Genomic DNA, 24,581 nt, shown 5'->3' with positions numbered 1-24,581 from the left:
TAGGCTAATATACTGTCAATTACTAAGCTCAGATTCATCTTACAAGTTAAAATTTAAACTGTGCTTTTGTAATTATTTATTTTTAATTTTGTGATTTTAACTTCTGCTTTAAAAAGCTTTTTTTTAGATTGTGTTCTAATGTTCTTCTAATCATAAACATGTACTACAGCTGCCAAACAAAACCAGAGAGAAATGTATTCATAAATCTTTAAAACAATCTAATTAAATCTTGGGCACAAAACATTCAGCCAGTAAAAAAAGAAAACCTGTAGTATATATATTTAGGCCTATCTATACACATTTATCATTGTAGCCTTATTTAAGTTGATTTTCTGTATACTGTGTATTTATTTTTGGACTAATAGTGGTTAATAAAGTCCAATAATGGTATGAGAGAGTGTCAGTGGTAATATCATTGTGTTCTTGTCGGTCAGTGTTAGAGGATCTGTGTAACAGCTGAGGCTTAGCCTGACAGTTAGCCTGCCCTGGACCAGGCTAGTTTCCCAGCATAAGTTGCCAGGGTAACTGAGTTTGAACTATTTTAAGTTTGCTTTATGAAACAGAATCCATCGACAATAAGTCTGACTAACCAAAATAAGCCTGGCTTGTATTCTAATCTTGTTTTATGGAACAACCCTCAGGGTGGCCAATGGCCGATATTTTTATATTTATTTTTATTTTTTATATGTAACATTTGCTAAATGATTTTAGAAAGTTTTCTGTTAGCTGCTTAAAAAAATTTGCTTTGCCATCACAGGAATAAATGACATTTTAAACTATATTTAAATAATATTACTGAATTTTTGATCAAATAAATGCAGCTTTGGTCAACATAGGATACTTCTTTTTTTCTAAAACAAACATAAAAAAATCTTAACGACCCCAAACTTCTGAACGGTAGTGTTGTATCTATTGAAGGCTCAAACTTGTCAAATGTGAGTTGAATCTCATGTGAGAAACACTATTTGTATGATGCTGCTCAATAATGCGGTTCTGTTACAGTAAGGATGATGCTTTAGAAGAGCAGCTGTCTTTGTAGTCATCAGAGCACATGTCTTACCTCCTGCATCACAGATCCAGTCCCACACTAAATACAACAAAAGCAACAATCAGCTCAAGGTCATACTGAATCTTAATAATCAATCCACACTATAATTGCTAAATGCTTTCTGGAATATATTCAGAAGCACTAACATGTGACTCACCTATGTGAGGAATATATGGGGTGGCACCTAGTGAGTGAAAAACAACAACAAAAAAAGAGATTTGAGCGAAGAATATTAAAAATAAAGGATCTGTTAATACCATGCATGACATATACCCACCACCTGACAGACACATGAATATATTTTCATCTAAATAAATACACTGCAAGTGTTATATGGATGCTGAACTCTTGAATCCAATGAAAATATTGTGTTTACATGTGCATCACATGTCAGGGGAGCAGCACACATTTTAGCCAATCAGAAACACTCTCCGGCTTTAACCGTCATCCTTCCCTCGCACTCGCAGGTCAAAATGACCCGAAGCCCTAAAATTAAACTTTTTTTTTTTTTTCTTTTTGTCCAGAAAGCTTATTTCATTTCATTTTAATAATATTTTTTTCTATTTTTAAAGCTTTTTTTTTGTGTAGATTTTTTGTTATTTTATTTACCTTTAAATTACTAGATGTTATCAATAAATAAATAATAATTTAAGCACATTCCTTTTAACTTAAAATTCAAAATAACTCACAATTTCATGCATAAACCTCTTAATTCAGCTCAAAATATCTTACATTGGGTGTCTTTGCCGACCTCTTGTGGGAAAAATGATATAACATGATATCTCATTATAGCTCTATTTGGAGCAAATGAGTTTCTCTTGAGTTGCATTTCTCTTTCAATATGCATTCAGATACACATGTAGAAATTATAAAATATATATATTTTTTTTTTGGTAAAGTTTTAGCATTTGTTTGTTTGAATTTTGAGCATTTTTAGGTTTTTCTATGATAACTGAAGCATTCCATTCATTCCTAAGGGGATCAAATTGACCCGTGAGGGAAGGATTTGTTACTTTTTAAAATTAAAAAAAAAATGTGTGTGTGTGTATTCGTGGTTCAAGTGCAACAAAAGTCCTAGGGTCTTGGACCCCTAAAAAAATTTGGGTCAAAATGACCAGAGGGAGAGATGAGAACAGATCCAGGTTTGTTGACAATGGCTAAAGTCGTTTATAGCGCCTTTGACATCTTTTGTTTTTAGATTCATGATATTCAAGACACTGAAGAGAAGATCTGACCTATTTTCTGGCTCCTCTGTTTCCACATGAGCCACTTTTGGGGAATGTTTTCCTGAACACACAGATAAATCAGAAAGGTTTTGTGTTACTGTAAAGCCGTTTGTTGGCTGAATTCCCCTCAGAAGTTCCTGTGATGTGTGACTTTCTTCATACCTTGTCTAGTTCTTTGTTGATGAGTGTCCAGAACACCAGCTCCACGGCCGACTGCAGGGTGGACATCCGCCCTCTTTTCCAGTGAGTCTCAAAGTCATCCAAAACCGCCACCACCTGCTCTCCAGGCCAGACACTTTGCTGCACATGGAGGGGGGGAATGATGCAAAGATGCCACTCAATGCAACTGACATGCAACTATTCACCACCAAAAAACAATATCTGAGGATGTCATTTAAATCTGTACGCTGATACTTTTCTCCACTGAACACAAAGGAAGCTCGGCTCTACGGGTTTTGACATTTGTTCAGTTTCTTCCTTTAACCCTGTAAAGCTTGACATAGATGCAATATGTTCAATTTATTGAACCTTTAAAAAACACGTACGTTTCCATATGTGTTTTATATCATATTTGATCCATTAGGCTTTTATGGCACATATACAGTGTAAACCATAACTAAAAAAAAACCTAATTAATAGGTTTGAGTTGAGAAGAGCCAACTCAAATTAGTTGAAGTTAGTTCAATCAAATTAACTTTTTTGAGTATTAAAGGGTAACTAAACCCTAAACCAACTTTTTTTAGTTAATGATCTGTAAGAATGGGGCTTTATTAGTGCTGTTCATTGATTCAAGTAGTTTTTTTGACATTTGTGTTTAAAGTGTTTTAATTTTACAAAATAATTATGGTGTAAAAACGTCTGAGTGCTGCCCTCTTCAGGTTGAACAGTGGCTACTGCAGTTGAATTTTCCTATTGGAAGTTGTGGTACCCTCTGACGTCAGAGGGTACCAGCTAACCACGCCCTTGCCTGCAGAGAGATATGTCACAGATGCACGCCCCCTCTCCACTGGGCTCTGCCTACTTTTCCAGCATTTTTCAAATATTGCCAGTGCGTGGAGTCAGGCTCTGACCAGGGGCCTGTTTCAGAAAGGAGGTTAAGTGAAAACTCTGAGTATGTTAACCCTGAAATGAGGGAAACTCTGAGTTTTCTGTTTCAGAATGGGAGGTATGTTAAACCTGAGAAAGCAGAGTAAGTCAAGCCTGTTTCAGAAAGAGAGGTAACTTATACTCCGAGTCAGTTACCATGGTAACTTACTCTGTGAACCTAACCTGGTCGGGAGCAGGTTTTCTTCGGTAAACCCAGAGTTTCTTTCGGTCTCCTCCCCTTTTTAAAGTGGAAGTGGTGTTTAAACACCTCATTCATTCTTTCAGTACATTTTTATTAATAAAATGAATCTTTTATTAATAAATAAAATATTGCTTTTTTTTTTTTTTTAAATAAGATGAAGTCTATATAACTCCTTAACCGGCAACTGAATATACAGTAGTAGATTAGAGTTACATAATGTAGTTCTAAACAAATTCTACAGAATTAAACTGTGGCATTTACTGGAAATCACTGAACGTGCACTGTAAAAAAAAATCCTAATTTTACAGAGAATAACTCTAATTTTTTTAGAGTATTTTTCTGTTATTTTAAATTATATTCAAAACTCTGTAAAATTACAAACAATATCTGTAAATTAATTAATTGACTGTTAATTAAAGGATTATATCATTAATTACAAATTACAGTGATTCTTATTTTTTTCACAGGACAATTACTGTATTATTTATACAGTATTTTTCTGTTATTTTAAATTATATTCAAAACTCTGTAAAATTACAAACAATATCTGTAAATTAATTAATTGACTGTTAATTTAAGGGTTATATCATTAATGACAAATTACAGTAATTCTTATTTTTTTTCACAGGACAATTACTGTATTATTTATACAGTATTTTTCTGTTATTTTAAATTATATTCAAAACTCTGTAAAATTACAATAAAATTATGTAAATTAATTAATTGACTGTTAATTTAAGGATTATATCATTAATGACAAATTACTGTAATTCTTATTTTTTTTCACAGGACAATTACTGTATTATTTAAAGTATTTTTCTGTTTTTTTTTTAAATTACATACAAAGTTGTGTAAATTTACAATAAAATTATGTAATTAAATATGTAGCTCATTATATTAAAGGTTTATATCCATACTAACAATCTAACATATTTCCTTGTCATTTTAAAGTAAATGTTATTACATTTAAGTGTATTTTTACATTTTAACTCTGTAATTCTGGATACAAATTTAATGCAAGCAAACTGCACAATCATTGTTAAATTGAGCTTGCTGGTCAGACAGCAGGCCAACAGGGTTCATGATGGAACATGTGGTGGGTTTAGGTCCTCCTGGGAAGTTTGTATTCATGAGGTTTTATATATTTTTTTATGTTTTAAATAAATTTATGAAGCCATTACATATTATATTATAATGCTCATATTTTGTGCAGGCATTAGCTTACTTCATTGTAAATAGAAAAGCCTGACGTATTGTGGTATTCCTCAATGTTTCTCACTTCAAGATCAGGGTTAAAGAAAATTCTGAGCTTCCTACTCATATTTTCATCTTTGTGCGTTCAACTCGTAAATACGATCTTTATGACATGACTTGAATCCACCAATAGCTCTAGCTTATGGGACAGTCCATACAAACACTCTTTGCAAAATTACATTACTGACTGTCTCGGTGAGAAGTTCTTAGTCCTGTATCAACGCTAAACGGAGTATCCATGCTGTTAAATAAAAGTCTGTAGACAAGGGTTAGGGTTACTGTTAGGGTTAACCTTAACCCTTAATTTCTAACCCAGCCCCGGTTTCACATTACTGGTGTGCATCTTGAGACAAAACAATGGCACTGACATATTTTAAGATAAGTCAGTGCAAGTTGCTTTCAGGTAAAACAGCTCAAACGTGCATTTTAGTCTGGGACTACAGGCTTAAGCCTTGCTAGTGAAACCCGGGGTATATGCTGTAACTTGTATAGAATTATGCCAATGTTAGCAAAGTGTTGCGTTGGACAGAGGATTAACCCTAAACCAACAGGTTGTGTATGGTAACAGTGCCACACAAGGTGAAAAGCAAGACATTATTAGGCATAAGAGTGTTTCTAAAGGAAAGGAAGGTCAATAATTTGTTAAAGTGCAAAAGGGTCATTATGGCTCACATGGATGCAACTAATGTCAGCAGAGTATACCAATCCATTAGTTTTTCATATAGGTCTACATACAGAATTTTATATGAATACATATGCAGTGTTTGTTCTGTTTTATATATAATCTGTTTGCTCTGTTAAACTGCTGTTTAGCAGAGCAGTGGTAAATATATGTTGTTATATATAAGTTATTGTAAGTTTAATTTTTAATCATGCACTGCAATGAAAACACCATTTAACCAATTGAATAAATATAACAGCCAGCCTACAAATACAACTAAATAAATATCAAGTGTATATTTTTTCCTATTTTTTCTTTTAAAAAATGTCATCTTTTCTTGTAATTGCAATGTTACCACACTATTGGCTGTCTCTCCTAGTTGTTTTGAACATGATTGGTTATTCTGACTGTCATCCAGGAATCTGGCCAATGACAACTATGCGCGCCTTTTACTGGTCAAGTTTGAATTGAATATCCGTCTGTTGGAGCGAGTGGGTGTGTGTGCTGCTGCTCTGGCTCTTCAGTACTAGCCTATTCGGTTCTGTGGCTTTTATATTGTTTAAAACATGGATTTTTTACATCGGACTGCTACATTTTTATTTTGAGCGAGTTGCGGGATGTTAATGAAGAACAAACAAGGAATATGGACCACGCATTAACAACGTGTAACGGACATATTGCAATCTGCGGAAGGTAAATAACTTTTTATTTTATAAAAACAATTCTGCTACATCAAAATATAGTGTGTTAAATTGAGAATCTAAACGCGATTAGAGCAATATCGATATTAGTACATGTTTCAATGTATTAGGCTAATGTTATGTGTTGCTAGCATGTGTAAATATTGTCAGCCAGCTAACTTATAGTTTTTGAAAAGAAAAAAACTCAGCATAGGAGCTTTACAATGACTGAGAACATTGTCTCTTTAGACAGAGAGGAACTCGAACCACACTATTTGACTCTAGAAGAATATGCAAACTAGGCTTTTGAATCATGTTGATCGCGGGATATAGGCCTAACGTTACCGATCAGTCATCATAATAAGTATATGTATATTTTAAACATAAATAATTTTGGAGTTGGTGAGTAAAATTTTGCAAGCTTTCGCAAATGCCTCTGTTAGTAAGTAAATACAAATAACGTTAGCTAATATTGCTGTGTATGTGTGTGTTTCCCTCATGATCCAGGAATATTGGGAATAAATATGATACAGCCACATGATCTTCAGATGCGGTGAGTATTGTTATATTAAAATACACGTGAAATAGAGACAGAACATGTAATCTCTGCTCAAAGGCACACTGGTTCAAACCCTCCAGACAATATTTTACCTATCTTCTTGAGTTCACAGGCCTAGCTGACCCAAACATAAATGTCCTTTCAAAATGAAAGTATTTTCAAACCTGTATGACTTGGATGAGCTGTTCTTTTTAGGACATGTCCCAGGGTCCTTTGCTAAATTAACCATGGTTTTTATTATAGTAAAAGTTTAGAAACCATGTTTTTATGGTGGATTGATTACAATACTTTATTATTACCATTTGGTAGCAAAACTATGGTTGATGTTAGTAAGGGTTCCCCAGATTTATATAACACTTAAGGAACACATTAATAAATGGTCCTATGTCACCCAGATCAATAGTCTGTTAACACACAGGTAATAATTAACACACTTTTTAACTTTTTTTTTTATATATATATTTTAGTTCATGCATTGGAACAATGTTTACGGAGCAGAACAGGCACCAACAGAGAAACAAGCCCATCATTCAGTAGTAAGTATCCACTGCAGTATATAAAACAAAAAAAGTTATCTCTTTTTTTCTCCCTCGTGCCATCCCAGATGTATATCTGACTTTCTTTCCACAGAGATTTTTTGAAAAATTATCCATTATTGTAAGCCAATATAATGCAAGTGCATGCTCCAGAAACTACATGCAGCCTACAAACAGCTGCTGTGTTGTTCACACAGGAAGTTTTCTGCACTTATCATGTGAGCTTTACAATGCTCTTGGATTATTGTCAGGATGTGTGTTTGGACTTTTTCGACCTTCAGCATTTTGTTGTCTATTCACTTGCATTATTCGACACGCGAACACGAGACTTTTTCTAAAAGTCTAGTTTATTTTTTCTAAAATTTGTGTTCATCTGAAGAAAGAAAATCATACAGTATACCTTTCGGACGGCATAAGGGACCGTAAATTAAAAGGTATATGATTTTCTTTCTTCAGATGAACACAAATTTTAGAAAAAATAAACTAGACTTTTAGAAAAAGTCTCGTGTTCGCGTGTCGAATAATGCAAGTGAATAGACAACAAAATGCTGAAGGTCGAAAAAGTCCAAACACACATCCTGACAATAATCCAAGAGCATTGTAAAGCTCACATGATAAGTGCAGAAAACTTCCTGTGTGAACAACACAGCAGCTGTTTGTAGGCTGCATGTAGTTTCTGGAGCATGCACTTGCATTATATTGGCTTACAATAATGGATAATTTTTCAAAAAATCTCTGTGGAAAGAAAGTCAGATATACATCTGGGATGGCACGAGGGAGAAAAAAAGAGATAACTTTTTTTGTTTTATATACTGCAGTGGATTGTTTCTCTGTTGGTGCCTGTGTAAGTGGAGGGCCAGTGTCCTGCAGAGTGTAGCTCCAAACTGTTTCTGGTTATCCTGAGGATCTTGATTAGCTGGTTCAGGTCAGTTTAATTAGGGTTTGAGCTAAAATCTGCATGACATTGGGCAAATTCCAATCAAAAGTAAGCATCCATATGCCCTGGGGTTTTTAATATTATGCTTAGTAAGGGGCCGTTTACACGACTCAGTTTCCAACTAAAATCATCTCGGTCTAAACTACTGAAATGTGAATCTGTGAAAACGGTAAAGGCATGCATTATGTGTTTAGTCTATAGGTATGCGTGTGTGAATGCGAATGTGCACAGGCGTGTAGTCTTTCTTTACAGAGTCAGTGACATCAAACAAGAAAATTCTCTCAAATAATTTACTCACCCTCATGTTGTTCCAAACCTTTATGCATTTTTTGGTTGCCAACATTCTTCAAAAATATCTCATTTTAATGCATGGTTTGAAAAGACATGATGGTGAGTAAATGATGACAGAATTTTCATTTTTTGGGTGAACTATCTCAAGTACTTTAATAATCTCACACAATGAGAATATACCTTTTTTTTTTTTTTAACACATATAATATATTTAATTCCCTGGAGGATGAGAGAAAGACCCTCATTACCCATATCACAGCAGGCTGAAAACACCTCCAGTTAATACAAATATTGTTGGTTTTATTTTATAATACAAATTGGCATTTTAGGCGTTTACCTTACAGTGATACCTCTGGAAAAGAATGTCCATTGTTGTGAATCTACATGTTCCTTCTTTTGGTGATGCACATTTTTCAATCGGACATAAGTTTTAGATACCAGACAAATCAGAAGACAAACAGACAATTTAAATAAAAATGTATTAAGCTTGTTTAAAGGAAACAAAAATAATTGAAATCATTTTGAGAGAATCATAGTGTGTCCTTTTTTTTTCTTCCCAGATGCACCAAGCTGATTACTGGCCGTTTGCTGGATTGCTGTTCATTTGCTGTATCTGTCACTTCTGGTACACTTTTGTTGTATGTTTTGATTTAACTTATTAATAAACTTGTATAGTAAGGAATAAGGATTCTGAATGTAAAGAGCATATAATATTTAATATCAGAACTATGTGACCCCAGGGGTCTGAATAATTTTATTTTATTTAGATTACAAGTTTACATTGTTTAAATACTATTCAATTATATGTAAACACAAGTGCTGCAAATTAAAGTTTGAGATGATTTTAATCAGTTTTATAGTTTTTTTACAGACTTATTTTGTCTTCTAAAATAAAACTGTTTTCTTACATTCTTGAGCACGTCTTGACAATTTATTGAATGTGTTGCGATCGTTATAATTTAGGAAAGATCTGTTAAATAACAGTGTTTCTCAGTAGAACTTTTAGTGCCGTCACTTTATTAAAGGTGTTTGATTGTAATAATTTAGGAAAGATCTGTTAAATAACAGTGTTTCTCAGTAGAACTTTTAGTGCCATAACGTTATTGAAGGTGTTTGATTGTAATAATTTAGGAAATACCTGTAAAATAACAGTGTTTCTCAGTAGAACTTTTAGTGCCATAACTTTATTAAAGGTGTTTGGTCATTATAATCTTGGAAAAATCAATAAAATAAAAGTTTTACACTGTAAAAAAATAATCGTAAAAAAACGGTCAAATGACTGGCAGCTACGGCTGCCAAACAAAAACCGTAAAATTAAGGTAAAATATCTTCATTCAAACAAGGAAAAAACCTGTAAAATAACAGTGTTTTTTTGTAAAACTTTTAATGAAAAATTCTGTAAAATTATAGTTTTTGCACTTTATTGGAATTAAGATATTTTACTTTAATTTTACGGTTTTTGTTTGGCAGCCGTAGCTGCCAGTCATTTGACCGTTTTTTTACGATTATTTTTTTTACAGTGTGTTCATCTGTGCACCAGAAGTTGCTGGACCGTCCTCCTGCTGTTCTTCCACACTCTGGGGGCGGGGGGAGAGATAAGAATACCCGTTTATACTTAGATTTAAACTTAGATTCTATAGGCTACTCCACATAAAAATGTGAAAAAATCTGAATGTGTAGATTGTTTGATGTGTAGACACATAATATTAACATTACATCTGCAGGCCTCTCTGTGGCAGCAGAAACTCTTTATCCCCATGTGATGAGCATTTGGTTGAGTATAACTTTATAACACTATTTATCATAATTTCTGGTGTATTGAGTTGGCGACTTACAACTGCCTGGGGTTCTGTTGGGACAGGAGGCTCCACAAGACAGATATTACCATCAGAATCTGTTGGGACCAACAAAAATCCTAACCCAAAGTAAAATAAATGGAAATATCAAAAATAGCCTATATAAAAAATAACACATATGTAAACCTCTTACATTTTATGAAGGCCCTTGGATCTTTGGGACTGGCTCTGAAGTCCCTCCAGGAATTCCCTCAGCCAAAAATGCTGCTGCACTGCTAGACACTGGATGCTTTAGTTATTTAATATCTCAAATGTTTGTTAAGTCAGGTAGCCTACACCTATGATATGCTCAAGCCTTACTTGACTGAATTATGTTTTTATATTTAATTTTCAGCTGCTGCCATGTTCTTTTAATACCTGCAGGATTGCACCTGTACATGAAAATTAAAATTAGGTTGAATAACATACTGTTCTTCCAGTTTCACCTCTGATATTATAACAGTTGGGTAAGTTACTTGTATTACTAACAACAAATGACATCTTCAACAGTGTAATTAGATTAATGTAATAATGACTATCTTTAGAAATTATTGGTCTACTTATTACTAATTACTAAATCCCATGTCAACCTTAAACACTTGAACAATACAAGGAGAGACAAACAGCACTTTTAATGCTTTCAAATAAACAATTGCATGAATTATTCTTGAATTGACCAAAGTGTGTAGAGGGAGAAGGTTACATTAAAAATATAACTTTTAAAAATGTATGTTAAATAGCCTATACAGAATTGTTCTATAGTCTAATGCAATTACTTCAGATTAAACTTTAAATTACAGAAGAATTAAGAGTAATCCCTTTAATGAAATTACAGTATTTAGATTACTTGGTAATTAATTACACCCATCACTGTATAACAGTAATTAAAAATGTGAAGAAATATGAAGACCTCTTTTTGTCTGGCGCTGTTGCCATGGTGACTCGTAATATCTGTGCTCCATTGATAATGGCTTTTTATAGTTGTGGTGCACGCGCTTAACTCAGAGTCAGTCAACTCAAAGTTGATTGAACTAACTCATTTCAGCTGTTCTGTAACCGAAAACTCAGAGTTCTCTTACGAGAGGTCTCTCGTACTTGCGTAAGATATCTTACGCTAGGGGAAAACCTCTTTTCCTCGAGATATTGAAGCCAAAAATTATCCTTAATTTTGCAATAATGTAAAACGCATTGCAGCAGCATGCAGACATGGGCGAGACAGCTCGCGCGCCCATTGGCTGCTCTGCGGCAACTGCACCAGCCTATCGATAGAGGCTCCTCATGACGTCAGAACCAATGAGGGCGCTTCGCGCCCATTACGTCATGTCCCGCCGAAATCGGGTGGGGCCAGGGCTATAAATACGGCCCAGAGAGGCTGGTTTGGTCAGTTTTTCATCTCTTCAGCGGGTTCACGCATCGCTGGATCCTGAGAGGAAGCCGCGCCGTCTGATTGCAAGCACCCAGCGGGATTACTCTGCATCTGAAGCTGCCGGTCGACAACTCGCCGCCTTCAGTCGCCGTTCCTGCTGACGCTTTCCGGCGTACATATCCTTTTCTCTGTTACTGTGTTTTGTGTATGTGTGTGTGTTCGCCGCCGCGACACACACTCTCATTGCACTAAAAGAGCCGGGCGTCTTTTTCAAGACGCCCCTTTCCCCCCCAACCCGCAAAGCTCGCCGGTGCGCCCGCTTGCCTTGCCTGCTTGGAGGATGATACCTGCTCTCCCTCTGTTCGAGCCGCGCAAACCGCGCCGTTCACAGGGGATGTCAGGAGCGGACGGTCACGGGGCTAGCTTTCTCTCTCCCTCTGTTCGAGCCGCGCAAAATGCGCCGTTCACAGGGGAGGCTGGAAGCGGACGGTCGGGGTTAGTTTTTCTTTACGTACAAGAAAGCTACCCTGCCTCTGCGCCCCATTCACGCGTCAATCACCAGCGAAAGTTTTAGTCCCGCCGAGGCTGGACTGACCTGAATTTTCTCAGTTCCCTGATCAGGCGACTGGAAATATAAATATTGCAGCGCCGGCAAGCAAACGCCGAAGAAAACATGTTGACGCTCTTATATGCTCGTGCATCTGAAAGCCTTTGTGTTCCCCCCTGTGGCTCAGTGGCGGAATCTTTGGTTTTTCACACGAGAGACCGGAGTTCGAATCTCGGTCTAACGGCAGATTAATTATGCCTCCAATGCTTCGCTCTGTCAGTTCCCTGAAAGGCGACTGCAGATGTGCATTTTGCAGCCAACGAGCGCGTTGTACAACCCGCTCGCCTGCACCCAAACACCGTTTCTATGGTTCCCGTGCGTCACTGGCGAAAGGAGAAAAGAGTGATAATGTCCCGCTGCGGCCGGGCCGAATTCTATTTCTTACACATTTCTCATTCCCCTCTGAAGTTCAGGCGACTGGAAATGTCATACTGCAGTGAGCGAGCCTGTTGTAATGCACGCACGCCTGCAAACAAACGCCAGCATGTTGACGCTCTCTGTTTCTATGGCAACTTCTCGCTCGTTCAGTTCCAGTAAATGCGACTGTTCCAGTGTATTCTGCAGTAAACAAGTCGGCGACACAGCCCGCTTGCCTGCACACAAACGCCGCTTTACGGCTACCCAGATAAATCCCATAGAGTGTATTTTCTGGTGTCCCGGCCACGGCCGATGGTGTTATGAGTGTAGACAAATGCCCACTGCCCAGTGCTCATTCCTACACAGAAACACAGCCCGTCGCACAGGGCTCGCGCCAGTGATGCGCGGGTTGATCCGAAATGAGCGGGTGCCTGCGGTCACCCGCGGTCACCCGCGGTTACGAGTCATCCAAAAATATTTTTAATGATATTCGGGTCGCGGTCGGTCGGGTCGTTTGAAATAAAGATGCCAATTAAACCTTTGTAATTTATATAGTACTAGAGAGCATATGAGCGGAGTGGAGCGGTGAGAATCTCCGCTCATCGCTCACGGAACTGTTCACCCCTCCGCTCCCCCGCTCAAAGCTACATCAGGCCGCTCCGCTCATTATCGCTCAGCGCTCAACGCAGTTTGCTCCGCGCTCCACCAAAATCGCCCCCCGCTCGCTCCAAAAAAGGAAAAAAAATCTACATGTATATCACTGTTAGCTTAGACCACAGCCTTACCTCCTAAACAACTAATGAGCAACAACAACATTTTTCAAATAGAAATGTTTTATTTCAAATTAGGCCTATAGGCTATAAGGAATATAGCCTACACAAAGTCCTGTAAAATGTAACGAATAAATGGGCCTAATAATATAAATAACAATTATATAAACAAAAATATAGCCTACATACATTTCTTTTAAATAAATTTACTATTAGGCCAGAATTTTGATAAGTTAACTTTTGCGCAACGCGCACGATTAAAATTTAAATGGGCTTATATCCATTGTACACATAAACTGCTGTAAAATAAAACGAATAAATGGGCCTAATAATATAAATAAAATTTATATAAACAAAAATATAAAAAAATATACATAAACGTTTTAAAAGTTGGCTAAATTCTATTAGGCCAACATTCTTATAACTGAACTTTTGCGCAGCGCGCAGGATTAAAATTGAAATGGGCTTGTATCAATTGTTTGAATATTACACTATATTTAATTTACACTTTGTTACAAGTTACCGTAGGCCATTCAATTTGCTAACCTTTTGCTTTCTTCCCAGCGTGTTCAGATAGCACACTGCATGTTTTCGAGAGATGTGTCTTTTTAGATTCCAAAATGAATCTTTACTGACTGAAACGATGTCTCCACATTCGTTTTCTTCTACCACATTATAGTTAGTTTTATATTATAGTGTAGCCTACCTGTATGACTTCTTATTTTCCTTTTTGAAGTAGCCTACTTTTTGAACTCCATTATTGAGCCGAGTTTTGACTGAAAATAGAATCCATCTTGCAGTCATCAACTGAGTCAGGCTGAGCATGCTTCAGAATCGTGGTGTGCGCGGAGCGAAATTGGAGCGGGAAATAGGGCGACGCTCCATCCTTTTAAAAATGCCGCTCTGCGCTCTGTCCAAGATCCGCCCGCTCGCTCCCGCTCCACACTCCGCTCACATGCAATTTTCTATGAAATACATAGGCCTGCTACACTTTATTGGCTGAATAACTGGCGCGAAGGCACGAGCTCAGTCTGCAGGTAGAGATGGAGGCGGCAAGAGAAAAGGTGAAGACTGGGGAGTGGAAGCTCCGCAAATACAAAAAACAGAAAGAGCAAAATGTGGGAGACATTTGCCGAAATAATGAAAGATGATGACCAAAGTGCTGGCTTTGTCATGTGTACTTCTTGCTATGCATTTACTACTTTAAAAAAATGCGGGTCAGGAAGCGGGTCGGGTACAATATTTTCTTCTTTTTTTTTTGCGGTCCGAGTTGCGGGCGGGTTAGTTGAAAACGTCGGTCGGGTGCGGATTGTTTATACATTGACCCGCGCATCACTGGCTCGCGCACATGAAATCGACCCAGATCGATTGCGCATTAAATGTGGTAAATGTGCCCACTGCCCAGTGTCCACAAACACTACGTTCTGCATGTCTCAAGGTTTCTGTAAAACGAAACCAACATGCATTCGCTCTGCTCAGGCAGACAATGCTCTCAGTGTTGTAAATGTGCCCGCTATCCCACGCCCACATTCACACATAGACATGACAGGTCTTACGGGACTCGCCCAGCAATCCCCCTCTCGGTTGACCACCGCAGAGGAGTCGAGCGCGGGCAATCTGCCCGCTGTTATCAGCGCGCCCCCTGCCTCAAATGTCATAAGCGCGACGCTTATGTTGCAGCACACTGAAGCCCCTCTGTCGCTGAGCGACCAGAGCGCGCTTCGCATTCAACCCCTAGCCATTCGTGCAAACGCATGGGCAAGGCTACCCGGGGTTTCGAAGTGGGTGCTAGACATTATAGAAAGAGGCTATTCGCTACAGTTCGGTCGACGCCTGCAACGCAAAGCGGCGCGAATCGATACTACGGTGAAAAAGGAAGTAGCACACCTACTTCGGGCCGAAATAGCGAAGTTACTGAGCATAGGGGCTATAGAACCCCTATCACAAGCTCAGAGCGAAGGGGGCATGTACAGCAGATATTTTCTGGTACCCAAAAAAGACGGAGGTCTCAGACCCATTTTTAGATCTAAGACGACTAAACAAAGCACTTCTGAAACGACGGTTCAGAATGCTCACGACCAAGAAAATCCTCTCGCAAATTTGCCAAGGGGACTGGTTCATGTCGCTAGATCTGAAAGACGCCTATTTTCAAATACAAATAGCGTCACGTCACAGGCGATTTTTGAGATTCGCCTTCGAGGGCCAGGCATATCAGTACACAGTCCTTCCATTTGGCCTTTCCCTGGCACCTTGCGTATTCACGATGTGCATGGATGCAGCGCTCGCACCCCTCAGGCTCCGAGGCATACGAGTGCTGAATTATTTGGACGATTGGCTGGTTCTAGCTCGATCACAGTCGGAGCTCATAGAACACAGGACCATATTACTCGATCACTTCGAGAATTTAGGTCTCACAGTCAATTGGGCGAAGAGTTCGCTGTCTCCCAGTCAGAAAATATCTTTTCTGGGCACAGATCTGGACTCGCTGTCTATGACAGCACAGCTGTCGCCGCAGCGCAGACTAAGCATTCAGCGCATGACAGAGATTTTTCGCCACGGCGCTTTGGTCCCGCTCAAAAATTTCAAAGGATGCTGGGTCTCATGGCTTCAGCATCCTCAGTGCTTCAGCTGGGTCTGCTTCGCATGCGCCCGCTGCAGTACTGGCTGAAAGCGTGCGCGCCACGCAGAGCTTGGACCTCCGGTCTCGCGCGCCTCAAGGTCGATCAGAAATGCGTCACAGCTCTGAAACCTTGGACAGTGACCGACTGGTACCGGTCAGGTGTAAGCCTGGGGACTTCCTCGAGTGTGAAGGTGGTGTCTACGGACGCCTCAACCTCGGGATGGGGAGCGCTGCTCGAGGGCAGACCGTTATTCGGCCAGTGGTCGGAACGGGAAAAGCTTCTGCATATAAACTGCCTGGAAATGATGGCAGTCGACAACGCGCTGAGGCGCTTTTGTCCCCAGATAAAAAGACACCACGTCTTGGTCCGTTCGGACAACATGTCAGTGGTGGCTTATATAAATCACCAAGGAGGTATCAGATCCAGAATCCTTCACAGGCTGACGGAACGCCTCCTGGTCTGGGCTCAGCACAATCTGCGCTCGCTCAGGGCAGCGCATGTGCCCGGCCATCTGAATGTGGGACCAGACAGACTGTCCAGAAACAATCTGCCGACAGGAGAATGGTCTTTACATCCACAGATAGTCAAAATGCTATGGAGGACATTTGGCAGAGCGGAAATAGACCTGTTCGCGTCTCAAGAGAACGCTCATTGTCAGGAATTCTTCTCCAAGAGCAGGGATGCGCTGGCTCACGTCCAGGCGAACGGCTCGATCTGGCATCCTCGCCCGGAGCTTTGGTCCCTACATGTGTGGGCCATCAACGGGTACCCGTTAACCTCCCAGCGGGAGTGTTAAACACGATCACGCAGGCTAGAGCTCCATCTACGAGGCGGCTTTCCTCAAAATGGTCTGTGTTCACTAGCTGGTGTACAGCGAGTGGCACTTCACCCTCACGCTGTGGGGTGCCGGAGGTTCTCTCCTTTTTACAAGAGCTTCTGGACAAGGGCAGAACCCCATCCACGCTCAAAGTTTACGTGGCGGCCATAGCAGCGTTCGCTGAAGCACCGCTTGGCCAGTCATTAGGAAGGAACGATCTGGTCATTCGCTTCCTTAGAGGAGCTAAGAGGCTGAACCCTCCCAGACCACCCTCAGTTCCCGTTTGGGACCTTTCCACGGTTCTGGAAGCCATGAAAGGTGCCCCATTCGAGCCACTACAGTCAATAGACCTGAAACTCTTGTCTTTCAAAACAGTGTTTCTTCTGGCTCTCGCTTCAGTGAAGCGCATAGGGGATTTGCAAGCGCTCTCAGTGAGCGCGACGTGTATGGAGTTTGGGCCGAATGACTCGAGAGTCATACTCAAACCAAAGCACGGATATGTTCCTAAATCCCTCAACACACCGTTTAGGGCACAGGTTATCTCCCTGTCGGCCCTGCCGGTATCTGAGGAGGAAGGGGACGCAGGCTTCCTTTGCCCGGTCAGGGCGTTAAGAGCCTATGTGTCTCGCTCATCTGTTTTCAGACAGACGGAGCAGCTCTTTGTTTTGTTCAGCGGACGTTCTAAGGGACTAGCTGCGTCAAAACAGAGTCTATCCAGATGGATAGTTGATGCTATAGCGCTAGCTTACACATCCAAGGGCCTGCAATGCCCGATAGGTGTCAAAGCGCACTCCACAAGAGGCATGGCCTCGTCGTGGGCTTGGTCCAGTGGGATTGCCTTGCAAGATATCTGTATGGCGGCAGGCTGGGCCTCCCCGTCTACATTTATAAGGTTTTATAACCTCGAGGTTCCCGCTTTGCAAGCTAGGTTGCTCTCGGTTTAATTTTTCAGTATTGCCCGCCCGATGCTATCGGCTCGGGATGCTGAAACTGCTAGAGCATCGATCACTGATCGCCTATATACTTCTGTGGGCAGTACGTAAGTCCCCCATATTTACCAGTCCAGGCTGAGTTCGCCCTGGCTGTGTGGAACACTTGATATAACATGCTCTTATCAGAGCTCAATATTACAGGAATGATGCTATTCTAGCCCCTCTTCCCGGATTCTCTGTGAGTCTCTTGTGATTAGGCACTGTATGAGCCCCGGGCACCTGCCCTTGGGACTTTAGTGTTATGTCTCAAGCACGCACGGCGTTTTACATTGTGTTCCCCTAGCGTAAGATATCTTACGCAAGTACGAGAGACCTCTCGTAAGAGAACGTACTCGGTTACTAACGTAACCTCGGTTCTCTCTAGAAGAGGGAACGAGTACTTGCGTATCTTGCCGTGCATGCGTCATGTTCTGATTCGCTTCAGCGATGAAAAACTGACCAAACCAGCCTCTCTGGGCCGTATTTATAGCCCTGGCCCCACCCGATTTCGGCGGGACATGACGTAATGGGCGCGAAGCGCCCTCATTGGTTCTGACGTCATGAGGAGCCTCTATCGATAGGCTGGTGCAGTTGCCGCAGAGCAGCCAATGGGCGCGCGAGCTGTCTCGCCCATGTCTGCATGCTGCTGCAATGCATTTTACATTATTGCAAAATTAAGGATAATTTTTGGCTTCAATATCTCGAGGAAAAGAGGTTTTCCCCTAGCGTAAGATATCTTACGCAAGTACTCGTTCCCTCTTCTAGAGAGAACCGAGGTTACGTTAGTAACCGAGTACGTTTCCCATCTCAGGGTAAGTCAACTCAGAGTTCAAGTTTTAACTCAGAGTTAGTTGAACCTCCTTATTGAAACAGGCCCCAGGGGTTTAGTTACCCTTTAAGAAATGTTTTTTTTTCTTTTGAGTTCACAAAACCGACACATTTTAAGTCATCTGAATTGTTTCACTGTTTTGTGTTTTGAACTTGAACTTTTTAATTTAGACAAATTTAAATTGAACTGAAACTGAGCTGGGATTTCTATTTCCCAGCATGCTTTGCCATGACACTCAAAAGGGAAAGTAAATGCTAAAATTAAGTGTTATATACTTTTTTTTTCTTTTTTTTTGTGCAAAATTAATGTTAAGTGGGAGATTTAGTAGTGTTTAATGTTTTGTTATGCTAGTTTAGAAGAGTTTCTGTTGAAGTTTCTTGTTCAGCATGAGCTTAGTTTGCGAACAGATATATGTTAAATGTTTTATATTGCTGTACTCATTCAGCAAGAGCTATGCTACTGCTATCAAAGCATGGTGTTAGCAATTAGCAAGGTAGCATTTATTGAATGTTTGTGTACTACTAAAAATATTTAAGTTGAGATTACATGACAATTTTAAGTATGTATAGTGTAATGTGTATGAATTAGCTGAAGCTGTGCTTGATAAATGTTTTTGATGTAACTGATTACCTTAATTTTTTAATTTTTACAGTATGATATAGTGACAATATGGAGCTCATATTTAAAAGGGGGGCCAATTTCAGAGGCCCAAACTGAGCAAAAATATGCAATTTGGTGCAGATACTGATATTTTTATAGCCAAAAGGCAAGATAAAATTCTGATAGTTTGTATATATATATATATATATATATATATATATATATATATATATATATATATATATATATATATATATATATATATATATATAAACATTTGTATGGATAATCACATAATCCTAAAAAAAAGTGTTCATCTTGAAATATTACCAACAATATAAAAGTTATTCTGACATTTACTTTATAAAAATCAGTAAAGATTTCACAGCAGAAAAGCACGTGAACTAAAGCTTGGCATTTTTACAATTACACTAAAAAGCCTTTTACCTGCTAAAAAACTATAAACTATCAATCAGATGACAGAAGGCATGTGGTAGATTGTGTGTTTTGTTCATGTCGATCATTTACTTTAGAGGCCTTAGAATCTTGCATATCAAATACCATACAGTAGGCGTTCTAGGGTCACACAGAAAGCCATGAGAAGGTATTTTTCCAGTGTGATGTGGGAGTACCTCAGGTTGGGCCCTCAGGTCTTTGGTCCAGGTGAGGATGAGTCTCTTGGCGTTCTCCATGTCCTGATCCTTCCAGTCGCTGCTCTCTGGCCAGCCGTCCGTCTGCATTGGTCTTTTCTGTTATAACAATATTTGGTGACAAAACCTAGTGATTTGCAGCATGGTTTCAGTGAGTGCAGAAAAATGTCAGTAAAGGTATAAATGTGTATCTCACCTTGCTCTCTAGCAGAGATGCCCACTCCAGAATGAAGGCCCTGCAGGTGAGAGTCGGCCAAACATCCTCACTATTTGAGACGTGCTCCAAAACCTCAGACCTCTGTGACCTGCAACCCAGTCTCTTACTACTGCGTATCTATACCACGAGTTTTCATTTTCATTTGGCGTAGTATTTACACGCCAAAGTCACATTTTGCGTTCATATGGTACGCAAAACCCTCCCGTTAAACTTCTATTGATGGAAAATGCGTATGCATTGCACGCAGAAATGTATTATAGTCAACGTCATCGTCCCGCCCCTTAATCGTATGAAGATTCACGATTCCCTCTCGTGCAGATGCCGAAGGTGCATGCAGAAATACGCGTTATTATTATTATTATTATTTTTTTATTATTATTTTTTTTTGCAGAAACATAACTCATAATCTCTAATGGGGGCGAATGCTGTTACTAAACGCTTAATTCATTAATAGTCGGGGGACTGTTTTTTTTTACAGTTTAATTCTAAACAATTCATTTCCGGGAAACAAAATGTTTGCAGAATTTTCAATAATTCAATGTGAATAATTTATGCTAGTTATAGTAGTTATATATCTGTCTGCTTTATTTATTCTGCTCTCTGCTTTTGTCTTTTTGACTCATACACGCATTTTTGTTTCTTTGTTTGTGATTGTATTTGGAATGGTAAAAGTATTAACTAATAATAATAATAATAATAATAATAATAATAATAAATGAATAAATTAAAAATAGGTACATTGGCCTGAATTTTAGTCATTCGCTGCACCAGGAAACACCCACTACGGCTTGGAAACCAATCAAATGTTTAAACATTTTCAGCGCCCTCATCATCACTTCCCGCCCCTCAATACAGTGCTCAAGTTCGCTCTTCCATTGAATCATCAGAATACACAAGTAAGTATTTAGCAAAAGAATAAAACATTTCAGTTCTTGTTAACCCAAATTATTGTAAATGCAAGTGTTAATAGCTTCCGATATCTAATGCGTGTCAATGCTGTCAGCATCAAACGTTATTCTTTAAAGTGAGCCTGCAGTTGACAGGCGATTAATGTCTGTTTAAAATAATTAATTATTAAATATTTTAGGATAAAATGTAGTGTAAGAGTTTGCTGTGCGCAACAATTGCTTTTTATTGATGCACTATATGTTTGTGGTTAGCTTATGGTGAGATAACTGCACACTACTTTGAGTCAATACCAGGCATTACGTGTAGATCACAGATGTGTGGATTAATCAAATCTCTGTAAACCTGATTTAGCCCAAATTGTTTTTTATTTTGTAGTTCCCCCCAAAATTTGTTTACATTTGTTCAAGCAGAATGTCCAGAGGCTCTTTGGAAGCATCACTTCTTCTTGGAGATGTGTTTCTTGATCAGATACAGGTAACTTTAGAAATTGTATCTTGAATAATTGTTTATTTTTACTTCTTTTTCTCTGTCAAATAATTTAAAGAAAACTACAGATTAATAGTTCTATTGGCTAAATATATTATTCATGACAGACAAGTATAAACTACTTTAAAAACCTGTTAAATATACTATTTGCATTTTAGAAAGAGGAAAAAAATAAAGTCAAGAGGTCTAAGGCAAGCCACTTCCCACGACTGTAAAGTGGAGACGAAGGGACAGAAATGGCAATGTTGTAAGGCCGCTTCGAAAAACTGCAATAAAACCAAAACTCAAAGGAAAACCTCCTAAACACGGTGAGACAGTTGCTAATTTACAGTTATCTTTTAAATTTACTGTTATTTTCAGTTATGATTTTATATTTTCTCTCTATTTGATAAATGTTTAGATAGATGTATGCAGTCTGTTTTAATTTTTAAACCCCAAAGCATTATGTATTCACTTTTCTTTTTTTAAAGCTCCCACCAGTTTGCCCATCCAAGAGGAATTTGTTTATCGAGCAGAAACTGGTAACTGTTTACTATAGTTATATGAGATGGCAGCTGGTTTATAGAATTTAAGTAATATTCTGGCTGCTGCAACATAGTGTACATGGACTGAATATATCACTGTTTCTTGTTTCTCCTTCAATCAAGTCTCACTCATTGAAGAATTGGGGCACATCCTTAATGACGAATGTGTCCATCCTGAAGAGGTGTCTTTGGTCACAACCTGGCAAAAGCGGCAGTCCCTAAGCCATGAAAGATGGCACATTGCAAGGGAGGCCATGGTTAAAAATATTTTGGCTGTTCCTGAGCTTGCTGCTGTAAGTGCGGTTCCGGACTCTGCTGCAGGAAAAGCTGTTCCTGAACCCGCTGCAGAGAGCGCAGTTCCCCAGTCTGCGTTGGAGAGAGTTGTCCCTGAGGCTGCTGCAGAGAGGACTGTTCCTGAGCCTGCAGCAGTGAAGGCTGTTCCTGAGTCTGCTGCCGTTAGCGCTGTCTCTGAGTCAGCTTCAGAGAAAGCTGCGGCCGACGCAGCTGCAGAAGCACTCCTCCGGTCTGTATCAGCTCGTCAAGAGATGCCTGTCGTCGTTGCTGCCAAAACTTTGTCTGACTATCTGTCTAGTCTTGTCAAAATTCTTGAAATTCCTGCCAAACCTGTCATGTCCTCAAGTCCTGTGCCCAGGAGAGCTGAGGAGAGTGCTGTACCCAAGCCAGCTGCAGAGAGCGCTGAGCCTGAACCCCTAAAGAAATTCCTTTAATGTCGGATCCAGTCCTCCATGTAAATCAAAATGGCTTAAACCTTATTGTATATCTTGGCACAGCATTTGGACATTACCCTATAAATATGTTATTTCTAATAAAGTAAAAGAAGTAATGTGTAAATTATTAATATCCTGTAAATGCAGCATTAGTAGATATACTCACTGTTTGTGATAAATGTACTTTTTGTAACACATCACTTGAAGATATCGAACATTTATTTTTGCATTGCCCTTTTTCTATTTCTTTTTGGACTGACTTTAAAATAGACATGACAAAAGAATTAAACAGAAATCTTAATTTAGAACCTCATGACATTTTACTTTGTTTTCAAAACCCATATTTTTCTGAAAAACAAAATTATATTATTAATCTTTGGCTAAGGTTTATATTCATAAGACAAAAACAACTCAAAAGAAACCCTTGTTACCTTTTATAACACTGATCTCACAATATACTTTGAAACTCTTCCAAGGAGTCTGTGATCGTGACACTGATATTAAGCACTTTTATTTCTGTATTTTATTACTATTATTTTTTCTATTATTATTATTATGTATTATTATTATTATTATTATTTTACATAGATGTTCATTTTATACTTTAGTTATTGTTGTTATTCTTTGTTTTATACATTCTGAACTGTATTTACAATGCCTTGTATTTGTCTTGTTTTTGTTGCATTGTCTGTAATTGAACAAAAAACAAAACAAACAAAAAACACTTTATAAAAAACAATGTCAGCTCCTGTGCCTTCAGCAAGAGCTCTGTGTGAAATTGTCTCTGTCTATTTATTGTTTGTTTTGTGTCAAGCAAATTATATATATATATATATATATATATATATATATATATATATATATATATATATATATATATATCTCAACAGCAATTTGAATCACGTGTCTCTCGCTGCTCTCGCTACATCTACACAAAAATGCCCTGATTTTACACAGGTTTAACCATGTTCTCATGATGATCAGACTCTCCACACACTCATATAGAGAAGCAAGAAGAAGACAGAGACAGAAAAGAAAAAACTCAGAATAAATATTTTTGTGAAGCTGCACTTTTCTTTTCCTTAATTTCATTAGTATCTTTTTCAGCAGGAATCTTTTCTTTTTATCCAGAACTAGAGCTCACTGCTTTTTGCAACAACACTGATACATTTCTCCATATCTGGAAATAACAAAAAAAAAAGTGAAAGTCATTTATTTCTTGTAAAGAGTTCATGATTTCCATCCCTTGTGACCCAATATCTGAAATCTCAGAAAGTGCTTCTTCATCCCTCATCTTCTGCATCACAATTTTCCTCACATTTTGAACTGTGATTGTTTTCCAGCACTATTTTCTCCACTACTAATGTCATTTTCCACATCTTCACTCCTTACATTGTTCACAACCATTTATTTCATTATTCAGTATTCCTTAATCTTTTCATTTTGTTTGTGTTTAATAATTTCAAATGAAAGGTACTTTTAATAGTAATATTAAAAGGATTATGTGTCACTACAATAAAAACTAAATGAATATGATTTCCATCAATACAATTATAGCTTGATAAACACACACACACACACACACACACACACACACACACACACACACACACACACACACACACACACACAATTCTTACTGTCTCTATACTGTAAAGGATTTAATACACACATTTATTCTGTTATTTCTGTTAAGATATTAAATAAAATTAAAATAAGAGTGTTGTGGCAAAAATTCATTAAACTATCAGAGACACTCTGAAATTCAAATGATCATTAAAAAGTATTTTATTCTTACAAGAAGGCCCAGTTTC

General features: G+C 38.5%; 1 protein-coding gene across 1 annotated transcript; it reads right to left on the bottom strand.

The window, feature by feature from the left end:
• Positions 1-720: 720 nt before the first annotated feature.
• Positions 721-20,213, bottom strand: LOC309512133 (uncharacterized protein). Its single transcript, XM_082187560.1, has 6 exons — positions 20,100-20,213; positions 19,886-20,002; positions 2,437-2,574; positions 2,284-2,335; positions 1,206-1,232; positions 721-1,087 (listed from the first exon to the last, which is right to left on the bottom strand). Exons 2-6 carry the CDS (start codon positions 19,991-19,993, stop codon positions 948-950), a joined length of 465 nt encoding a protein of 154 aa, XP_082043686.1. The 5' UTR covers positions 19,994-20,002; positions 20,100-20,213; the 3' UTR covers positions 721-947.
• Positions 20,214-24,581: the final 4,368 nt, after the last annotated feature.

This window comes from Leuciscus leuciscus, assembly GCF_965113295.1.
Source record: "Leuciscus leuciscus genome assembly, chromosome: 1".
NCBI lineage: Eukaryota > Metazoa > Chordata > Actinopteri > Cypriniformes > Leuciscidae > Leuciscus > Leuciscus leuciscus.
The sequence above is the reverse complement of the archived record's forward strand: the minus strand, read 5'-3'. Positions and strand labels throughout refer to the sequence as shown.

What these genes read in the sequence shown, in the direction of transcription:
- LOC309512133 (XM_082187560.1), bottom strand. Translation starts at nt 19,993, where the DNA reads ATGCAGACGGACGGCTGGCCAGAGAGCAGCGACTGGAAGGATCAGGAC. An exon ending in ACCTGAGGGCCCAACCTGAG is followed by an intron (nt 2,575 to 19,885) that starts GTACTCCCACAT and finishes CTCCATGTGCAG; the next exon opens with CAAAGTGTCTGGCCTGGAGA. An exon ending in ACAGAGGAGCCAGAAAATAG is followed by an intron (nt 1,233 to 2,283) that starts GTCAGATCTTCT and finishes TTCACTCACTAG; the next exon opens with GTGCCACCCCATATATTCCT.